This window comes from Arvicanthis niloticus, chromosome 6, assembly GCF_011762505.2.
Source record: "Arvicanthis niloticus isolate mArvNil1 chromosome 6, mArvNil1.pat.X, whole genome shotgun sequence".
Taxonomy (NCBI): domain Eukaryota; kingdom Metazoa; phylum Chordata; class Mammalia; order Rodentia; family Muridae; genus Arvicanthis; species Arvicanthis niloticus.
In genome coordinates this window covers 37,790,174-37,810,342 of record NC_047663.1, presented here as the reverse complement: position 1 = coordinate 37,810,342, position 20,169 = coordinate 37,790,174, and the positions used below count along the sequence as shown (strand labels likewise).

Here is a 20,169-nt window from a genome sequence, read left to right as displayed (position 1 = left end):
GATGTTAATTTTCAAAATGGAATCATTCCATCTGCAGTTGCAATGACCATTCTGGTTAGGATACATGTTAAATTGCTATATATAATAAAAAGATCCAAAAAGTACAGTGACCCTATTTTGATTTGCCATTCTGAACTACATGTTCTCACCTACATAGTTAAAATCGATTTATATGTTATACATCTCACCAGTGCTCGAATCCTGTTGGTGAAGACATGGTCCCTACAAGAGATTAGTCTCTAGCTACGTGAGAGATTAGAAAACCCAATCTCTAGCTGGTAGCAATGTTTCTAAGAACATGAACATATCGGGAATCCTGGAAACTAGGAGTCAATGAAGCGTTTGCTACCATCTTTGTTTTGCCTCTATGCCTTTTGATCTAATGGGAGACTCCTTGTGATCTGATGTGAAAATACTCTTTTCTCCCACTTTGTCACTGAGTTTGTTATCTCAGGGCATTATATAGTAATCAGAGTGGATATGATTTTCTTGAATGTAGGTCAGAATTTTGGGCAGCTTATCTAAGCACCGGGTAGTTGACATCTAGCTGTATGTAGTTACATTGAGTGACACAATGGCTGAACAAGTGGTAGACTCACAATCTCTTATCTTCCTTTAAGTGTGCCGTGAAACTTGCCAAAATGGTTGGTTATGTGAGTGCTGGGACTGTGGAATACTTGTACAGCCAGGATGGAAGCTTCTACTTTTTGGAACTGAACCCTCGGCTACAGGTTGAACATCCTTGTACAGAGATGGTGGCTGATGTCAATCTTCCTGCAGCACAGCTCCAGGTGAGTCATCCTGACCTAGACTCAAGTTACAGCTTAGGGAATTTCAAGAAAAGTACAAATAAGCAAGAGCCTTACCTATCTTCATTTATCATAAATATGGGTTATGTGGTATGGGTTAGTTTTCTGATGTTATTCCAACTAAACAATAGTACTGCATCTTCCATATAAACACAGTCAATAAACTGTTTTGAGAAGAAACTTTAAAATCAGTCTGCTTTAGGGCTGGAGAGATGACTCTTTGGTTAAGAGTATTGGCTGCTCTTCCAGAGATCACAGATTGATTCCCAGTACCTACTTGGTGCACAATAGTCTGTAATTCCTGTTTCAGGAATTCCTGTATCAGGAATTCTTATGCCCTCTTCTGGCTTCTTCAGTCACTGCACATGTTGCACAGACATGTAGGCAAAACATTTATGCACATACTTTTTTAATTAATAAAAAATTTAAAGAACAATTTGCTTTAACTATTTAATTAAAGCTCCATAACTTTGGTATTAGCCCCCATTTCCAATTCTAGTCTATTTATTGAAACAACTCCGGATGGGGTAAACTGTAGTAGCACACATTGTAAAAATAATGTATGAAGTGGTAGCTGTTAATTCTATCATCTTCTTCCAGCCTGGGAAACAAATAGTATGGTAACTAGTAGAAGCGAATGATAAGATTTGATATTATTTTATTTGCTTTATTTCCAATCTGGGCTGGTCCATTCCTCTTAGACCACCTGGTGGCCCCTGCTCTCTGGAGGGACCATATTGATGCTAAATTTAGTATTGAAATTAATCAGTTAATCTCAAGCAGTACTCTTAACTCAGGCTTCTGAGTAACTTGGACTGTGAGTACATGGCAAAATATGTAGCTGATAATCTGATAGGACCTAGTTTTTGCTTATAATAAGAATATCTTGCAGGTTCCCACTAAAAAGAGTTTTGTGGGTTTCTTTACTTTTTTTTTTTTCTTTTTTTTAAACATTTATGTGTATGGATGTGCATTCCACAGTATGTGTTTGGAAGGTAGAGGACAACTTTTGGGAGTTGGTTCTCTCCTTTCACCATGGATTCTGGAGATTAAATTCAGGTTATTTGCCTTGGCAATGAGTGACTTTGTTGAACTATCTCACTGGCTCTTATTAGGGCATATTAATTTTATAAAATAACAGGCTTTTCCAGGGGTACTGGCACATACTTTTAATTCCAGCACTCAAGAGACAGAGACAGATAGATCTCTGTGATAGCAAGTTCTAGGCCACCTAGGACTATGAAGCAAGACCCTGTCTCAGAACAAACAAGGTTTCATTATGGTGTTTTTAATGCCTGGTGATTATATCTCTCCTTGGTTAGTTTTCTTGTCCTCCCTTTGGAGGAGCAGCCACCCAAGTAAAGGTCTAAAGGTTTATTTACTCTTTTCAGTGGCTTGCAGAATGAGAGACTACTATAATGTTGTTAAGGGTTTTTACCTATTTGAACTTTTTGATTTTTTTTATTTTTAGATAATTTTATTCTCATCTCCCCATGGAGAAATGATAGTAGAGGAAAATGTCTGGTGCATTAGGAATTTGGGGACATTTTAGGAAAGGGAATGATCCTAACAAATAACCCTTAGCATTGTGTTCTATTTTATGTAACTTAGGTAGTTGTGGAATGCAGATTACAAAAGGAGAAGGCTTTAGTAGTAATTTCAAAATATGCAAAGACTCTTAGGTATTTTGATAGCTTCCCTCTGTTAAGGAACAGGACTGTGAAAAATGACATATGTTTTATTACCTTTCAGATTGCCATGGGGATCCCTCTATTTAGGATCAAGGATATTCGTATGATGTATGGGGTATCTCCTTGGGGGGATGCTCCCATTGATTTTGAAAATTCTGCTCATGTTCCTTGCCCAAGGGGCCATGTGATTGCTGCTCGGATCACCAGTGAAAACCCAGATGAGGTAACCCTTTACTTAAAAGGTTTAGTGTTAAGACAGGTGTCTGAAGACATGCTTTTGACGTCTTGGACTGGGTTTTGAGAGGGAAATTTATAGAAATTTGTAGAGCAGATACATGATGGTTGCTGCATTGGCCATTTAATTTCACTTAGGTCACTCAGTGAGCATCCGTGGGTTGTGGCTGTGGGCCTTGGATTGTATGGTTTTGGGTCAGCTGTGCTTAATGAACCCAGAGCCTGAACATCAAGTATCAGTGTTCTTCTCCTGCCACTAAATATAGTCTCTTTTGTTCTTCATCCTCTAACAGGGGTTTAAGCCCAGCTCTGGAACAGTTCAGGAACTTAATTTTCGCAGCAATAAGAACGTTTGGGGTTATTTTAGTGTTGCCGCTGCTGGGGGCCTTCATGAATTTGCTGATTCTCAGTTTGGTCACTGCTTTTCCTGGGGAGAAAACAGAGAAGAAGCTATTTCGTGAGTATAATGGCATTTTATTGCATCTTGTTTAATAAAATTGGGCTAATCCTCAGTGAAAGTATTGACCATTCTTCATCTGCTGTGTAACTACTGTTATGGAGAACTTGTTTGAAGAAATGTGTCTTAGTTGTACCTGAATTCATGTTGTGTTCTGTTCTGTACTGCTTGGCAGATTTGTTTGTTTGTTTCTGAGTCTTTGCAAGGTTTTTGCTTTTTGTTTTTGTTTTGTTTTGTTGAAAGTGGTTTTTGTTAAAGTGTTGCTTTAATGTTGGATTTGTTTTTGTTTTTACAGTAATGGTAATATTACTGGAGAGGTAGATTCTTAACCATGAATTTGGTATCAGATAAATTGTAGATAATATAAAGCACTTCTTAGGTCCTGTGAGTTCACCCAGGGCCTCACTATATAGCTGTGAACAACTCACACTCATTAAATTTCCTAATTTGACCAGTAAAATTTATATGTGTATGTATAAAGGTATGTATGTATGTATGTATGTACACATACATATATATGTGTGTATCTTTGTATTTAATGGTATACCCCATGCTGCTTTGATATACTCATGCCTTATGGAATCAGGGTTTTTGGCATTTTAATCACCTCATAATCTTACCATTTTTTATTTCTGGAGATAATCTTTTAAAGTATGCTGTCCTAGCATTTTCAGAAATACAGTGTTATTGACCACCATCACCATGGTGTCCTGACATCTAAAATAATAAAATCTTACTTGATTTATGAAAAGAGAGTAATTATCCCAAAGCATGCAATGCAACAGTTTGCATAATTATAAATGGCATGTTAAATATTAATATTCTGTTAATTATAAATATAAAATTATCAGCAGTTTTCCTTGCATAAAAATTGGGCTTTAGGAAGTAATTTTGATTAGTATATGTTTTAAAATATCTGTCCTAGATCCAAAATTAGTTCATCTTTCTCTGCCTTCCTTCCCTGCTTTCCCTCCTCCTCTTTTCCTCTTCTGTCTCCTGCCTCTCTTCCTTCCTTTCTGCTTTTCTTTGTGGTGCTAGAGATTGAACACAGGACTTTATGCATACTTTGCTACTGAGCTACTTCCAAACTTCTTTTTCTGTATCAATTAAAGCTTTAATGGTGTGTTGTGTATGCCACCGATTTAATAGTATTCCCTTCACCTTTGAACTAACTGTACACAGAACTAGTGTTTGTTAATATTGTTAAGAGATTTTGTTGTTATTATTGTTGTTAGATTTTTCTTTTTTTAATTTTAGGTGTATGAATGTTTTCCCTGCACATATGTATGTAGTCACATGCACAGTGGTGTCTACAGAGGTCACAAGAGGGAGTCAGATCCACTGAACTAGAGTTATAAATTGTTGTGAGCTACCATGTAGGTGCTGACAACTCAACCCTGGTCCTTTGCAAGAGCGGCTAATGCTCTTAACTGCTGGGCCATTACTCCAGTCCAGTTCTTAGGACTAAAAATGTTTCCAAAAGTGATGAAGTCTGATTGTTTTGTATTTTATATTTCTTTACACTTATTCAAGACTGTATGTGAAAAATTTCAAAATTATAGTAGTGCTATCAGAAAAAAAATATATAAAGTTGCCTCTCAGTGCATTATATTGCTTTAATAATCTGATGTGGTGGTGGTGGTGGTGGTGGTGGTGGTGGTGTGTGTTCACAGCCTGTAAGAGTCAGTTTTTTCACTGTGTGGATTCTGGCTATTGAACTTTGGTAATTAGACTTGGCAGCAGATGCCTTAACCTGTTAAGCCAGCTTGTAGAAGTTTCATGTGGCTGCTTCATTTACCTGGGACATGAATTGAGTATTTTAGACAGTCCCCCTTTACTTTCTCTGTCTCATTTATGTTTCCAGGCTGGCCTCTATTGGCATTTTTGTTTCAGTCTTGATTAAGCAGACCATTGTATTTATTCTACAGGATATGTCCAAAGCCTTGGTCAGAATTCTCACTACTTTCTTTTGGTCTGCTCTGTATATTTCTCTATAGGAGAAAACAAACTAGGTCACCTTTTAGCATATTAAAATAGTCTCTGCAATATATTTTCTTTCTGATACTGTGCCAGAAATTCTTCTTTCAGCTCAGAGCTTTCTTTGTGGCATCTAATCTGTACTCTTTGGTTGGCTATTAGATCTTACTCTCTGTAATAGTCTTAGCCTATACATCCAACACTGTTTCTCATAATATAAATACCATAAAAACAGCAACACATCTATGTTGGTACTACTATCCCCAGAACTGTAAGCATATAGTTCATATATTTGCCTCTCACTGTTTGCAAGCCCTGTTTTAGCAGCACTCTTTCCTGAATATAGCACGTATTCTCTTTTTGGTCTGTTTGCTTTGTTCTTCCTTCTCTTCAGTCGGTCATAAATTTACCACACTCAACAGATACCATCATGCTGGACCTAACAGTACAGTAAAGACCAAATAGAGTCTGTGTCTTCATGGTACTATAATCCAGAGGAAAAAAAGACAAGCAATTTCTATATTATGAAGTGAGCAAGTATGATTACATTGGGTTTGTAGAAGGGCATTGCAGAAGCATGCAGCTGTGTCAGACAACTCCAGTCTGCTGCTTTTTTTTTGCAGGGCAATTTAGGGAAAAATTTACTAAATTAAATACCTTTTGAGTTTGTTTTGTTACATAGAACTTATATATAAATTGATAAAATAAGATGTTAGGGTGTAGAGAATAAGTGCCACTCTGGTTCTAGCTAGTCAGCAATAAATGAATAGAAGAAAATAAAAAAGTGGGTCTGTCTGTATTCTTTATAGCAAATTGTTTGCCGTTTGTCAGTGTTCTTATGGTATTATCAATCAAAACTTTTGTTTCCTGACTTCTTGGAAGCTCTCCTATCTGGAGTATGTGAAAATGAGCAGACTTACGTCTGTACCCTCATCTGTCCTTGGAACTATCTGTCCTTCTGCTAAGACTCAAAAAGAATGAAACAATTCTTTCAAATGATTGAGAAACATCAAAATATTTGTTGCTGTAACAATATTTTCTGTTCTTCCCCTAGAAATATGGTGGTGGCACTGAAGGAGCTGTCTATTCGGGGTGACTTTCGAACTACAGTGGAATACCTCATCAAACTGTTGGAGACAGAAAGCTTTCAGCTGAACAGAATCGACACTGGCTGGCTAGACAGACTGATTGCAGAGAAAGTGCAGGTGTGTGCTTTTCCTCTTGCTTACATGGCTTTTGGGACTGGCTTTTATAGGATTCTGTCACTATCAGGTCTTGTCATCAGATAAGATTTGATTTTAATGTAAATGGATCCTTATTACCTGGAAAAATCTAGGATTCAGATTGGTTTTAGCACTTTATAAGTTCTGGTTCCAGGCCTGGGATGTAGTTTGTTTTGCTAGAATGCTCATCCATCTATCATTCACAAGCCAAAAGAGAGCTCTTATGTCTTTACTACACAGTCTTTGTAGAGAGGGGCAAGCACATGTGGGTGTCAGAGAACAATTTGTGGGAGTCAGTTTCCCTACAATATAGATTTCAGGGATTGAACTCAGGCTGGGGTCAAGTGCCCTTACCCTTCTGAGCTATCCTGCTGGCTCCACTTTCTTTTATAAATTTGGTTAAATTACTTGATTCATCTAAGTCTAAAGGTCAACATTTTGACTACATAACACTATGTTTTCTTTCTTTTTTAAAAGGCATTTTTATTGTATTTTGGTTTTTTATTTTCTTATGAGGCACATGCCGCAGTACATGTGGATGTCCAAGGACAACTTCCAGGGTCAGTTCTCTCTATCTCTACTCTGTGGGTCCTGGGAATCAAACTCAGGCCAGCACGCTGGCATTGGGGTTTTTACTCTTTAAGACACAGTTGCTTTGTGTAGCCCAGATTGTCCTGGAACCCACATTGCACACCAGGTTGGCCTTGAACTCCTGCCTCTGCTTCCCAAGTGCTAGGATCAAAGATGTGTACCACTACTACCTGGTTCTATTTTGTTTTTTAAATAAATTATCACTTGTTAAATCTTTGTACTTTAGACTCCTTTTTTCTCATAAAAGTCTGTTTTGGAGCTAGTTTGATTTGCTCAATGAAAATTTTACAGTGAGTAAAAGGAAATTTATTTTTAAAAATCTTTTCAAATTCTTAAGGTAAATGTACAGTTTTTTTGTTTATTGTTCTTTCTTTTTAAAATATTTATGTTTCTCATCAAAAACCTTGCAATGAAAAATTACTTCATGTGACAGTTAATGAGACCCAAAGTTTATACACCTCGATGAGCTAACTATACAGTTAAAATAGCTATTCTAAAACTGTAATATTTCACATTGTCAGTTTTACTACAGATATTTTTATGTGTTTGTCCACTACCAATAATGAATTGAAGGAAGGAAGGAAGGAAGGAAGGAAGGAAGGGAGGGAGGGAGGGAGGGAGGGAGGAAGGGAAAGAAAGAAAGAGAGAGAGAAAGAGAGAGAGAGAAAGAGGGGGGAAGGAAGGGAGAGAGAGAGAGAGAGAGAGAGAGAGAGAGAGAGAGAGAGAGAGAGAGAGAGAATGAGTTAGAACTAGAACAATTGGCTTTATTTCCTCTTGAATAACTTCTTCGTTATGTGCACCCAGTTCTTCCCTATTGCTTTGTATGGGAGCTGGAAAGATGACTTGTTCTCTAAGAGCACTAACTGCTTGCTCTTCCTGAGAAACTGAGTCCAGTTCTCAGTATCTATATGGTAACTCATGGTCACTTGTAATTCCTGGGGAACTGATGCTGCCCTCTGACCTCCAAGGGCACCAGGCACATGCATGGTGCACTTACATACATGCTGGCAAATAAAATAAAATAAAATAAAATAAAAGTGGCTTCTACCTCACTGTGTAGTCAAGGATGATCTTTGAGCTCCTGATTTTCTTTGCCTCCACCTCCCAAGTATTAGGATTACAGGTATATGCTACCATACTTGGCTGATAAGGATGTTTCTTCATAATAAATCTGATCTTGATTTTATTTGAGTGGCTGTGGTGTCATGTGACCATGCTTTTGACCTGTCCTCTGTTCTTTTTAGGCAGAGCGTCCTGACACCATGTTGGGAGTTGTGTGTGGGGCTCTTCATGTAGCAGATGTGAGCCTGAGGAATAGTATCTCTAACTTCCTTCACTCCTTAGAGAGGTAAGCTATGTTCTTGTGTTAATGTTAGCCAATCAATGGTTGGGTACAGTACTATAGCTCAAAGGCCCATTTTTTTTTTTTTCCTGCAACTTCCTGGCACTTTATGATTACTAGTTGTTATTCTTGAACAAAGAATGGAAAGGAAAGAGGGGATGGCTGGGAATACTTTATACCACAGTAGAATAGGTCACTTTTTCTTTTTTTGTAAGTGTGTATGTGTTTGTTATGTAAGTGTTCATGTGGGTATGTGCATGTAGACCTACATGTGTACACATATGGTTGGAAGCCAAAAGATTGACATCAGGTATTTTTCTTTTCTTTACTTTTTTTTTTTGTTGTTGTTTTTTTGGGTTTTTTTTTTTTTGTTTGTTTGTTTGTTTTGGTTTTTTGGGGTTTTTTTTTTTTTTTTTGTTGTTGTTGTGTTTTTTTTGTTTTTTCGAGACAGGGTTTCTCTGTGTAGCCCTGGCTGTCCTGGAACTTACTCTGTAAACCAGGCTGGCCTCAAACTAAGAAATCCACCTGCCTCTGCCTCTGCCTCCCAAGTGCTGGGATTAAAGGCGTGCACCAACCACTACATCTGGCCTCACTTCATTTTTGGAGACACAGTCTCTCACTGAGCCTGGAGCTCACTAATTCAGCTAGGTTTGCTGGCCAGTGAACTCCCAGGATATGCTTGTCTTCATCCCCCCAGCTTCCTCCATGGTCATCACCACAGTGCTGGGGTTACACACATGCTACTGTGCCTCCTTTTCCATAGATGCTGGAAATCTGAACCCAGACCCTCATTCCTTTACAGAAGGAATATTCTTAACTCCAAGATTAATATAGTCTTTTAAACACTGAAACCCAGCTGCACCAAACACTCTTTCCTGAGCAAAGCTCCTCAAACCATGGTGATAAAATCCAGCATTTCTCCCTACCATCAAACCCTAAATATCTCTGGAATTAGCTATACTACGTTTTAGGAAGTAATAACTGAGGCTGATATTCAGGATGACATTGAAAGTCTTCAGCTGCAGGGTCAGACATGTATGAAGCTGAACTATTTCATATGTTGATTCCAGAGACTAATCTCTGCCCAAGTCCCTGGGGGAATGGTCCAGAGAGCTAATCCCGTCCAAGCATTTTAACCACGGGCACTTTATTTCCTTCTCTGTTGTTAGACTTATATCCGCCCCTTTCAAAGTATCTAAAGGAAGAAAAGAAGCAAATTTTTGAAAATTGAACTGAGGTTTCAAGCCCTGTGATAAACATCTCGCTTTGTTACTCTCATGCACTAAAGCCTTCAACGGCTTGCATTTCCTTTCTGACTCAAATCTAAATCCCCAGGTGTGACTTTGAACTCCCCGTACACCTTGGGCCCCTCACCAGTCTTTCTTTTTTCTCAGCATACATCTCTGACCTAGTTAAATGGATTCCCTATGCATATAAAAATGCATTAACACGTCCTTTAGTGTTGTTTGTTGTGTCATGTTGTTGTGAGACAGTCTCCTTATATATCAGGTTGGCATTGAATTCCTAAGTAGCCCAGGATGATTCTAACCCACAGTCCACTTGCCTCAACTTCCAGAGTGCTGCTGGCATTATAGATGTATTAACCCATTGAGCCTAATGTTCTTTAAGAAAGAATACATCAAAACCATCAAAACAAAACTTATGTGTATTTATAAATGCCACATATGTATGGATATGTGCAGAGGCCAGAAGATGCTGCTGGGTTTCCTGGTGCTGGAGTTAAAAGCCAGTTGTGAACCACTCCATATGAGTTCTGGACAATTCACTCGAGTCCTCAGGAAGGGCAGCAAGCACTCACTCTTAAGTGCTAAGTCATCTCTCCAGTTCCAACACTCCATTTTTAATTCATCATGTAAACTTGTATTTTGAAATTAATATTTGAGGAGGGCATATTTTGAAGCAGAGTTTCATGTTGATCTGGCTGGCCTTAAACTCACCATGCAGCTGAGGTTGACCTTAACTCATATCTTTCTGCTTATACCTCATAAGTGCTTGGATTATAGGCACATGCCACAATACATGGCATAATTTGGTTTGAATGTTTTTGTCTTTTCAGACAGGTCTTACTGTGTAGCCCTGGTTGTCCTGGAACTCACTATGGAGACTAGGCTAGCCTCCAGCTCACAGAGCTCTGCCTGCTTCTGCCTTCAGAACACTGGGACTAAAGGTGTGCACCACCATGCCCTGCCTCATAGTTTGCTTTTATTAATGTGTGACCAGTACAGATAATGTGCATACTCTTTACCCACCTCTATTGGCTCTTAGTAATTCAACTATCCTCTTTTTAGTACTCCCTGTTTTAGTAATTTTTCAAAGTCTGACTTAAATTGTTTGTTGACAGGATCTTGGCCTTAAACTGATAGTAGTCATTCTATTTCAGCTTCTTCTTCTTCCTCCTTTTCCTCCTTTTCTTTAAATTTTTTATTGATTCTTTGTGAATTTCACATTGTGCATCCCAATCGTAGTCATTTCCCAGTCCTTCCATACCTGCCCTTCACCCTCTTTCCCAAAAGAAAATAAAGAATAATTTTATAAAATCTTGATGTGGAAGCTGTGATGTGTCACAGTGTGTCCCACAGTATACCTCTTTGCAGTGAGTCACTGGTCTGGTTCAAGGCCTCTGGCTTCTGCTGTACTATCAATACTGGATCCTCACCTGACTCCTTGGAAATCCTGCAGTTACCCTGAACCATAGAGATCCTGCAGCTTTGGTTCTGCGGTACTGCCTTCTTGACAAGCTTCAGTAGCTCATAGACTGGGTAGATGTTGGGTCAACTTAAAGAACTGGATCTGGGCCCATGGGCAAGCTGAATTAGTCAAGCTGCTAGTTCTACTGAACCTACCTGGGCCAGCTCTACTTCAGCTTGAGTGTTAGGACTATAGGTGTTAATGAACCACTAAACCTAGCAAGTTAATCTTAAAAGAACAATAAATAGATTCACATGTTCTATACTTCAAAAAGATGCATAGTGGAAAAGCATCTATTAATTTGTTTCTTGGTATCCAGTGTCCTTCCCTGTAGCCAATCCATATTATTGGTTTCTTTAAGCATATGGGTGTGATGTTTATTTCTTACTTTCTGCTTTTATCTCAATAACAACAACAACAATAATAATATTTTTTTTCTTTTAGTTTGGTTTTTCAAGGGTTTCTCTGTGTAACAAGCCCTGTGTCACTTTGAAGACCAGGCTGGCCTTGGACTGCACAGAGCCCTTCTTCTGCCTCCCCAGTGCTCAGATTAAGGGTGTGTGCTACCACACCCAGCTTCCTCCTGCTTTTTTTTTTTTTTTTTTTTGTTTTTTTTTTTTTTTTTTTTGGTTTTTTTTTTTGAGACAGAGTTTCTCTGTGTAGCCCTGACTGTCCTGGAACTCACTCTGTAGACCAGGCTGGCCTCGAACTCAGAAATCCACCTGCCTCTGCCTCCCAAGTGCTGGGATTAAAAGGCGTGCGCCACCACCGCCCGGCCCTCCTGCATTTTTAAAAAACCTAATTTTATTCTTATTTTTTTAAGATTTAGAATTTAATAATTAAGATTTAATTTAAAAATTTAAACTTTAAAAAATAATATTATCATTACCCCCTTCTCTTTCTAGCTCCTCCTATATTCTCTCCCTCCTTCCAACTCCTTCCATATCCTCTCAGATTCATGGTCTCTCTCTTTGATTCTTTTGCATATTTGTTCATAAATACAGCCTGCCATGTTCATTATTTAACTGCTCCTTACTTGGCTTGTTTTTACTTAATAGTGTCTTTTAGTGTTTCTTATCACTGTGTGAAAAGCTTTTTTCTTTTTAATGACTATAATAGTTTGTATGGGTTTGAGAAGATGCCTAACATGATTAATTATCAGGGAAATACAATTCAGGACCTCTATGAATTATTACCTCACTCTCATGTCTGCTATCAAGAACCACAAAATAACAAGTTTTAGCAAAGATAGGGAGAAATTGGGATCCCTGTGCACCGTTGGTGGGAATGTAAACCGATGCAGCCCTTATGGTAGACAGTATTAAAATTCCTCAGAAAATTCAGAATCAAATTGCTATAGTGGTTCAGATATAGTAGTTCTGGATATACCAAAAGAAGTGAAAGCTGACTCTCAGATGCTTACATTTTCATGGCAGTGCTATTCATAGTGACTGCACAGTAGGAAAAGCCTGTATATCCATGATGAATAGTATAAACAAATAGTGGTGGGTGTATACACATCACAGGATATTATCAAACCTTAAAGAGGAAGGATATTCTAACACATGCTAAAACACAGAGGACCTTTGAGATTTGGACCAAGTGAAATAATCCAGTCACAAAAAAATTTAAAAAAAAAGATAAACTGTATGATTTTAGTGTCAAGAGGTATCATAATAGTCAAATTCATAGAAACAGAACATGCCAGGTTCTAGGAAGACACTTACATAAATGCAGTTACTGTTTAATAGAATGCTACCCTGTGCTAAGTAAAAACATTCTAAATAGTTGAACAGTAATGTCACTTAAGACTATGTACTACTCTCCATATAAAAGATTAAGTTGCTGTGTCCTTGTATAGCTTCCATCGGTTTAGACCTGAGTGAGCTTTGAGGGAATAAAGAAAAGACAAACACAGATACATGGTTAGAGAAATATCTGGAGTCAGGTGGACTGGACTCTTAATGATGAAACTGCAGCATCCTGGAAGCTTGGCGTGTTTATTATATACAATTGAACAGAAAGGTGGGTTTATTGCATACAGCCTAACAAAGAGGCAGGATTATTACACATGGATAAACAGGGAAGCAGGATTTATGGCATGCAGCTGGATCAAGGCGAGATACAGGCTTAGGTAGTCTTGGTAGGCATGGTATCTATTGGGAACAATCTTCAGGCTGTAAATGTCTGAGGAAAGAAAGCTATGGGGAAAGTTCTGCACACACTGTCAACTAGGACCAAGAGAGAAGGTTTTTCAGTTTCTGTGAGCTTTACCCTTGGAAGGCTTTGCCATTTTCCCATGAGTCTGAGGCTTTGGGTCCTTGGCATGTCTGTGTTCATGTCAACACTCCACACTCACTCAGAACTTCACACATTCAGGCTTCCCTCCTTCCACACAGGAAGTTGTATGTTTTGTATATCTTACCATGAGTAAATGTAGAAAAGAAATTTCAGTATTTTTTTTTTCACAATTTATATGATCAATCAATCACTTAGGTATTTTCTCTACTTATTATTTCAGGAAATATCATAATCAATAATCTTTGAGATTTCTTTGTAATCTATTAGAACTTTATAGAAATAAGTATGTCATATATTGTCATTCTTTCAGGGGTCAAGTCCTTCCTGCTCACACACTTCTGAACACAGTAGATGTTGAACTTATCTATGAAGGAATCAAATATGTACTTAAGGTATGCAATCCCCACCAAAGTCTACACCTTAGTTTCTGTCTTCTCTTCTTTTTTAAAAAACTAGTTTTCTTAGGTTGAGAGACTGAGAAAAGTTCACCTTTGTTTATGGATTGGAATATTACAGCCATTGATGACAGTCTCAGGAATCAGTATTTAGTGATTCTATGAAAATCTATTCAGCTGTTTCTCACCGTGACATACTTCCAAAAGTATGAAGGGGCAGGGACAGCTGGAACAGAAAAGCAGCCAACACTCCGATTGCTCGCAACAGGACAGGTGCAAGCAGCACTAGTGTTACCACTCTCTGACAGCCGTCCTAACCTGTACCTGTCAATACACCAGCTGTATTTGAAGCTGTGCTGTGAGGGATCACTGCTTGGCTTTCTGGCTCTTGTTTATTGCAGGTGACTCGGCAGTCTCCCAACTCCTACGTGGTGATAATGAACGGCTCATGTGTGGAAGTGGATGTGCATCGGCTGAGTGATGGTGGGCTGCTCTTGTCCTATGATGGCAGCAGTTACACCACATACATGAAGGAGGAGGTGGACAGGTGAGTGATGAGGCCCAGGTGTCTGCTGTTGGATTAACTTCCTCTTACGACTCAATAGCTCTTGGGACTGTTCCAGGGTTTTTTTTTTTTTTGTTTGGTTGTTTTTTTTTTTTTTTTTTTGGCATGTTCATTTTTCAATTAAAAACAAAAACAAAGTTTTATATACTTAAAATTTAATAGTGCAAAAGTGTTTGTAATTATAAACATGCTTTAAGCTGGGTATTGTGTTCTGTGCTTAGAGTTTCAATTAACTACTCAGGCTAAAGTAGGAGGTTGAGGGAAGAACTCACTTGAGCCTAGGAGTTTAAGACCAGCACACATACAACTTAGTGAGATTCTGTCTCTTAAGGAAAGAAAACATGTTTTTCTACCACTCCAATGTAGTGGACAATGAAAAGTGAAATAAATGATCACAGTTGCTAGCTTCTTGTATATTTAGAATTTATGTAATGCGTATAAGAAATGCATAAAGGTGCACACTATTTTTCCTTTAAATATATCCACAAATAAATACCTGTTAAATACTATTGGTGCTTTTTCTTTTTTAAATCAATATTTATTTATTTTATGTGTGCCTGAGTATATGTGCATGCACTGTGTATGTGAAGGAGCCAGCAGAGATCAGAAGAGGGAGTTGGATCTCCTGGAACTGGAGTTGTGGTTAGTTGTGAGCCACCATGTGAATGTAACTCCAGTCCTGTCCAAGAGCAGCAAGTGTTCTTATCCACTGAGCCATCTCCCTACCCCACCAACTCCCCCACCCTACCAACCTCCAGTCTCATAGCTCAGGTCTTGCTCTGTAGAGGTGACCTTGAACTTTTTTTCTGATCTTCTTACTTCCACCACCTGGGTGCTGAGGTTATATCAACACCACACCTGATCTACATGGTGCTGGGGATTGAACCTAGAGCTTCATACATGCTGGACAAGTACTATACCAATTGAAGCACATTCTCAGCTCCCTCCCTATAGCTAACTCTCTCTCTCTCTCTCTCTCTCTCTCTCTCTCTCTCTCTCTCTCTCTCTCTCTCTCTCTCTCTCTCTCTCTTTCTCATAGTATATCACACCAGCCATACTGCTGTGAGAATTGAATGAACTGATCACTTGAAGTGCTATAACATAGTTCTTGTTCCGTGAATGTTAGTGGTAGCTGAGCTTGGTATTATTTTGTGTCTGGAACTCTAAGCATTTAGGAGGCTGAAGAGGACTGAGGCCAGACTTGACTATATTGTGAGGTCCCTTCAGAGAGAGAGAGAGAGAGAGAGAGAGAGAGAGAGAGAAAGGAGGGAGGGGATATTAGTTATTATATTATCAGTATCTTTGTATTTTTATATAAATATCTATTATTTTTAATGATTATAGTACATTCCATGATATGAATATATCATAATTTATTGATTCTGACTTTTGGCTGAAGGTTGGTACTAAAATTGTAAATAAGGGGCAGCAAGATAGCTAGATAGATAAGACTCTGATTGCCAAACCTGACACCTGAGTTTGATCCCTAAGAACCCACATGGTAGAAGAACAGTACCCATTTCTTCAAGTTGTCCTCTGACCGCCATACTGCATGTGCCCACACATGGTATAATCACATGTAAACTAAATAAAATTAAAATGTAATTTTAAAATTATTAACAAAGATACAATGAATGCCTTTTTATGTCTGCATTATAATATTTTCTGTGTGGCTTTTGTTTTGTTATTTTTAAGACTGACATTTTCTCTCATTTTTTTATAACGAGTTCTTTATTAGATTGCCTGCTCTACTTATCTTCTAGATACCGAATCACAATTGGCAATAAAACCTGTGTGTTTGAGAAGGAAAATGATCCATCTGTAATGCGCTCACCATCTGCTGGGAAGTTAATCCAGTATATTGTGGAAGATGGCGGCCATGTCTTTGCTGGACAGTGCTATGCAGAGATTGAGGTCAGGGTAGGGAATAAGCTGTTGGGTCATGGGAGGGACTGTAGGTTGTTGGAAATAGACTAGGATTGAAAATAACAAAGAAAAATCATCAGTTCATTTCATATGGATTGTTCACTAAGACTTTAAAAACAATAAAAACCATTTAACAATAAAAATCACCATTTTCCTTTGATAGTGAAGAAATTTGAGCTTTAAAAATGCAGTAGCAATAGTACTAAGTGACAGGTGTTATGCTAATTGTTGGCTACACAGAGAAAATATGCTAGGTACAGTGGGAGCATAGCAGCTGAGTAATAAAGGATAACGTCTAAGAACAGAGGGTCACCGCATCCCAACTGAGAGAGGTGCAGGTAAGGAAGGACATCCTACAAGAAGAGATGTTTCTCTGGATTTACCGTGACAAGACAGAGCTAGGTTAGGATGCACAGGAAACAGTGTTTAACCTAACCCCGAGGCACAATAGTGTCCCTGGTGAGGACTGACTGAGGATAGATTAAAGTTTGATGTGAGAGCAGGTAAAGGTGTTTCCTATGGAAGGAAATTGAAGTCTTCAAGGAGCCTAGGTTAAGACTGTCCAGAAGCCCATGGACAATCACTGAAGGATTTTAAGAGGACAAAATGATATGATGAGATTCAGGCTCTAGGGTAACGGTTTGGGGGACCATATCAGTGGTAGATGCCATAAAGAGACATCCTGTAGATTTTTTTTTTTTTTTAGTAGTCAACAAATGTTATATTTGTTAATTTATTAAATTTCTACATTAAGACTTTAAATCAGTATATTATACTGTAACGTGATTATTTGTTAATAGGAATAAACATTTTAGTGAAATTTTGTCATATTTTTTAAAAGCTTAGTAGAGTGTGACTTGTAGATTTTTAAAAAGTACTCTAGACCTGAAATGGGGAGGGCCTAGCACAAAGACACTTTCAAGAGATGTTTCTGAGAGATTTAGAAGGCGTATTTCATGAGCTGGTGATAGGTGAGGGAAAAGTTTGGGAAGTGCTGCTATCATGAGGACAGATGGTCCATCACTTCATATATATATATATATATATATAGAGAGAGAGAGAGATAGAGAGATAGATAGATAGATAGATAGATAATAGATAGATACATAGACAGACAGACAGACAGACAGACAAATAAACAGCAGCGAAATGTATTTACAAGTTAGAAAAGTGCTAGGCACGTAGTAGGCAGGAGGGTCGGGAGTTCAGGGTCATCCTCAGCTACAAAGCAAGCTTTGGGCTAAATGATCCATGAAAACAGACAAAACCTAAATGCAATACAGGAATCAGTGTCTGTCACTAACCCTTAGATATACTTCTGAGAAGTTTAACCAGTTGCCGTAGTATTTCACTGATGATTTTGATATATTCTCATTTGGGGTGTTAAATTGTTTTCCAATTGAGATGATAGGAGAATACTGACCTTTAAACTGTTCATGTCCATAAAGGGAGATGTAACTTACATCTTCATTACAGGTAATGAAGATGGTGATGACTTTAACAGCTGTAGAATCTGGCTGCATTCATTATGTCAAGCGACCTGGAGCAGCACTTGACCCTGGCTGTGTGATAGCCAAAATGCAGCTGGACAATCCTAGTAAAGTTCAACAGGTAAGGAGGAAGGCACTAAAAACCACTCAGAGGGTGAAAAACATGGTAGCTTGGAGGTGCTTGGTTTGCCGGTTCCTTGTCCTCTCCCATCCTTCCCCCGCCCCCATCCTATTTTGCATGTGTGTGAGTGTGTTATGTGCTATCTGCCTGTATGTGTGTCAGAGGAGGGCATTAGGTGTCCTGCTTTATCATGCTCTATCCTATTCCCTGGAGACAGGGTTTTCTTATTGAACCTGGAACTAGGCTGGCAGCCAGCAATTCCCAGCAGTCCTGCTTCTCACCCCTTCCCCCAACAAGCACAGTGCTGTGTATGGCTACACTCATTTTTCTGTGGGTACTGGGGGTCTGACCTTGTTCTAATGCTTCTGCAGCAAATGCTTTTATCCACTGAGCCATCTCCCCAGGCCCTGTCCTTCCTTTGTCTCCATCTTGAATTTCTGCTCTTCGTGCCTTTTATCTCCCAGAGTGTGGGGTTACAAGTGTGTGTGCCACCATGGTTAGCTTCTTGTCAGCATTTTCTTAATCATTTTTTTGTTCCTCCCAATTTTGTGCCTTATATTTGTGCCTATAGTGTTTTGAGACTGGAGCTTGCACTAGCCGATATAAAGCTGAGATTCTGTCTTTTTCTCATAGTGTTTCTTCCACTGACTTTTCTCCAGATAGGTGTGTGTCATGATGGGATGTCTCATGTTTTGATGGTGACTGAATTGAAGTGGTATTTGTGCCCAGAGTAGAAGGTAATGACCAGTGTCTCTTGTTGTGATCACAGGCTGAGCTTCACACGGGCAGTCTACCACAGATCCAGAGTACAGCTCTCAGAGGCGAGAAGCTCCATAGAGTTTTCCACTATGTCCTGGATAACCTGGTCAATGTGATGAATGGATACTGCCTTCCAGACCCTTTCTTCAGCAGCAGGGTATGAACGGCTCCCTTGGGGAGGGGATATACAAATGTGTTCATTCCCCAGAGGAGTTTACGGTCTCAGGAGGAATATTTAGTTTTAAGATTGTTCCCCCCTCCCCCCCCCCCCCCCCCCCCCCCCCCCCCGCTCTTTCTGATGCTGAGGACCGAATCCAGGGCCTTAAGCAAGCATGCTATGCGATCCCTGTACCACTGAGCTCATGTACTACCATTGACTCAGGAAGAATTTTTTTTAGGAGGAAATAGTTGTTTGTCCTGTTACCGTCCCACCTTTCTTTGTTGGACTTGAAGTTTGTTTTTGGAGACAGAGTTTTTCTATATAGCTCCGGCTTTCCTGAAACTCATTACTATGTAGACCAGGCTGTCCTCAAACTGGAACTCACAGAGACCTGCCTGCCTCTGCCTCCGCACCCCTCCCCTGCCCTCGTCCCCACCGGGCTAGGATTAAAGGCATGCACCACCATGCCTGACTGGATTTGACATTTTAAATCCTTGTTTCTTTACTTAATTTTTAAAAAATTTATGTATAAGAGTGCTCGGTCTACATGTACACCTTCATGCCAGAAGAGGTCATCAGATCTCAGTGTTGTGAGCTACCATGTGGTTGCTGGGATTTGAACTCAGTATTTCTGGACAAGCAGACAATGCTATTAACAGCTGTCATTTGCTTGGGATTATTCCTTTTTGAACTATAGACTGGGGCTATATTTGATGTTTAGGCTGCAGTTTTACAGTAAGCACCGGGGGCTGGAGAGATGGTTCAGGGTTACAGCACTTGTTCCTCTGAAGAGGATGGATTCCCAGCATGCACATGGTGGTTCAACACCATCTGTAACTCTCAGGCACTCATGTGGTACACATTCACATAAAATAAGTAAATCTAAAGGAAGCACCAGCACTGTAGTTTAGGAGATTCAGGGATCTGATTTATTTGGGGAACTGTGTTGCCTTTGCATCCCATTTGATTATTTCTTTCTCCACAGGTAAAAGACTGGGTAGAACGATTGATGAAGACTCTAAGAGACCCCTCCCTGCCTCTGCTAGAGCTGCAGGATATCATGACTAGTGTCTCGGGCCGGATCCCCCTCAATGTGGAGAAGTCTATTAAGAAGGAAATGGCTCAGTACGCTAGCAACATCACATCAGTCCTGTGTCAGTTCCCCAGCCAGCAGGTATTTATGGGGCAATACTGTCATCCTTTCCCCTGTGGCCACTGCAGTTCATGCTCTCTGTTTGGCTACTCCTTACTGTCTGTGATCTTACCACCGGAAGCACTGAACCCTTCATAAACCTGCCTCAGGATATGAGCCACTATATGTGAACTGTAAAATATCTCACACTATGTGAAGAAAGAGCTGTGACTATGTATTCCATATCACTGTGCTTTCAGGGAGTGGCCCTAATTAGACATGTTTCT

At 39.3% G+C, this 20,169-nt stretch overlaps 1 protein-coding gene across 9 annotated transcripts in view; it reads left to right on the top strand.

The window, feature by feature from the left end:
* The window catches only part of Acaca (acetyl-CoA carboxylase alpha), a 264,876-nt gene that overhangs the window by 107,727 nt on the left and 136,980 nt on the right, over nucleotides 1-20,169 (top strand). For all 9 annotated transcript variants that reach the window (XR_013111129.1, XM_076936129.1, XM_076936128.1 and 6 more), the window contains 11 exons: nucleotides 621-791; nucleotides 2,562-2,723; nucleotides 3,028-3,191; nucleotides 6,223-6,373; nucleotides 8,227-8,330; nucleotides 13,645-13,726; nucleotides 14,131-14,276; nucleotides 16,058-16,208; nucleotides 17,697-17,831; nucleotides 18,601-18,747; nucleotides 19,736-19,924. Coding sequence is in view for 8 of the 9 variants with exons in the window: in XM_076936129.1 (XP_076792244.1) it covers nucleotides 621-791; nucleotides 2,562-2,723; nucleotides 3,028-3,191; nucleotides 6,223-6,373; nucleotides 8,227-8,330; nucleotides 13,645-13,726; nucleotides 14,131-14,276; nucleotides 16,058-16,208; nucleotides 17,697-17,831; nucleotides 18,601-18,747; nucleotides 19,736-19,924 (1,602 nt within the window). In the remaining variant the exon portion in view is untranslated. The remainder of the gene's footprint in view (nucleotides 1-620; nucleotides 792-2,561; nucleotides 2,724-3,027; nucleotides 3,192-6,222; nucleotides 6,374-8,226; nucleotides 8,331-13,644; nucleotides 13,727-14,130; nucleotides 14,277-16,057; nucleotides 16,209-17,696; nucleotides 17,832-18,600; nucleotides 18,748-19,735; nucleotides 19,925-20,169) is intronic.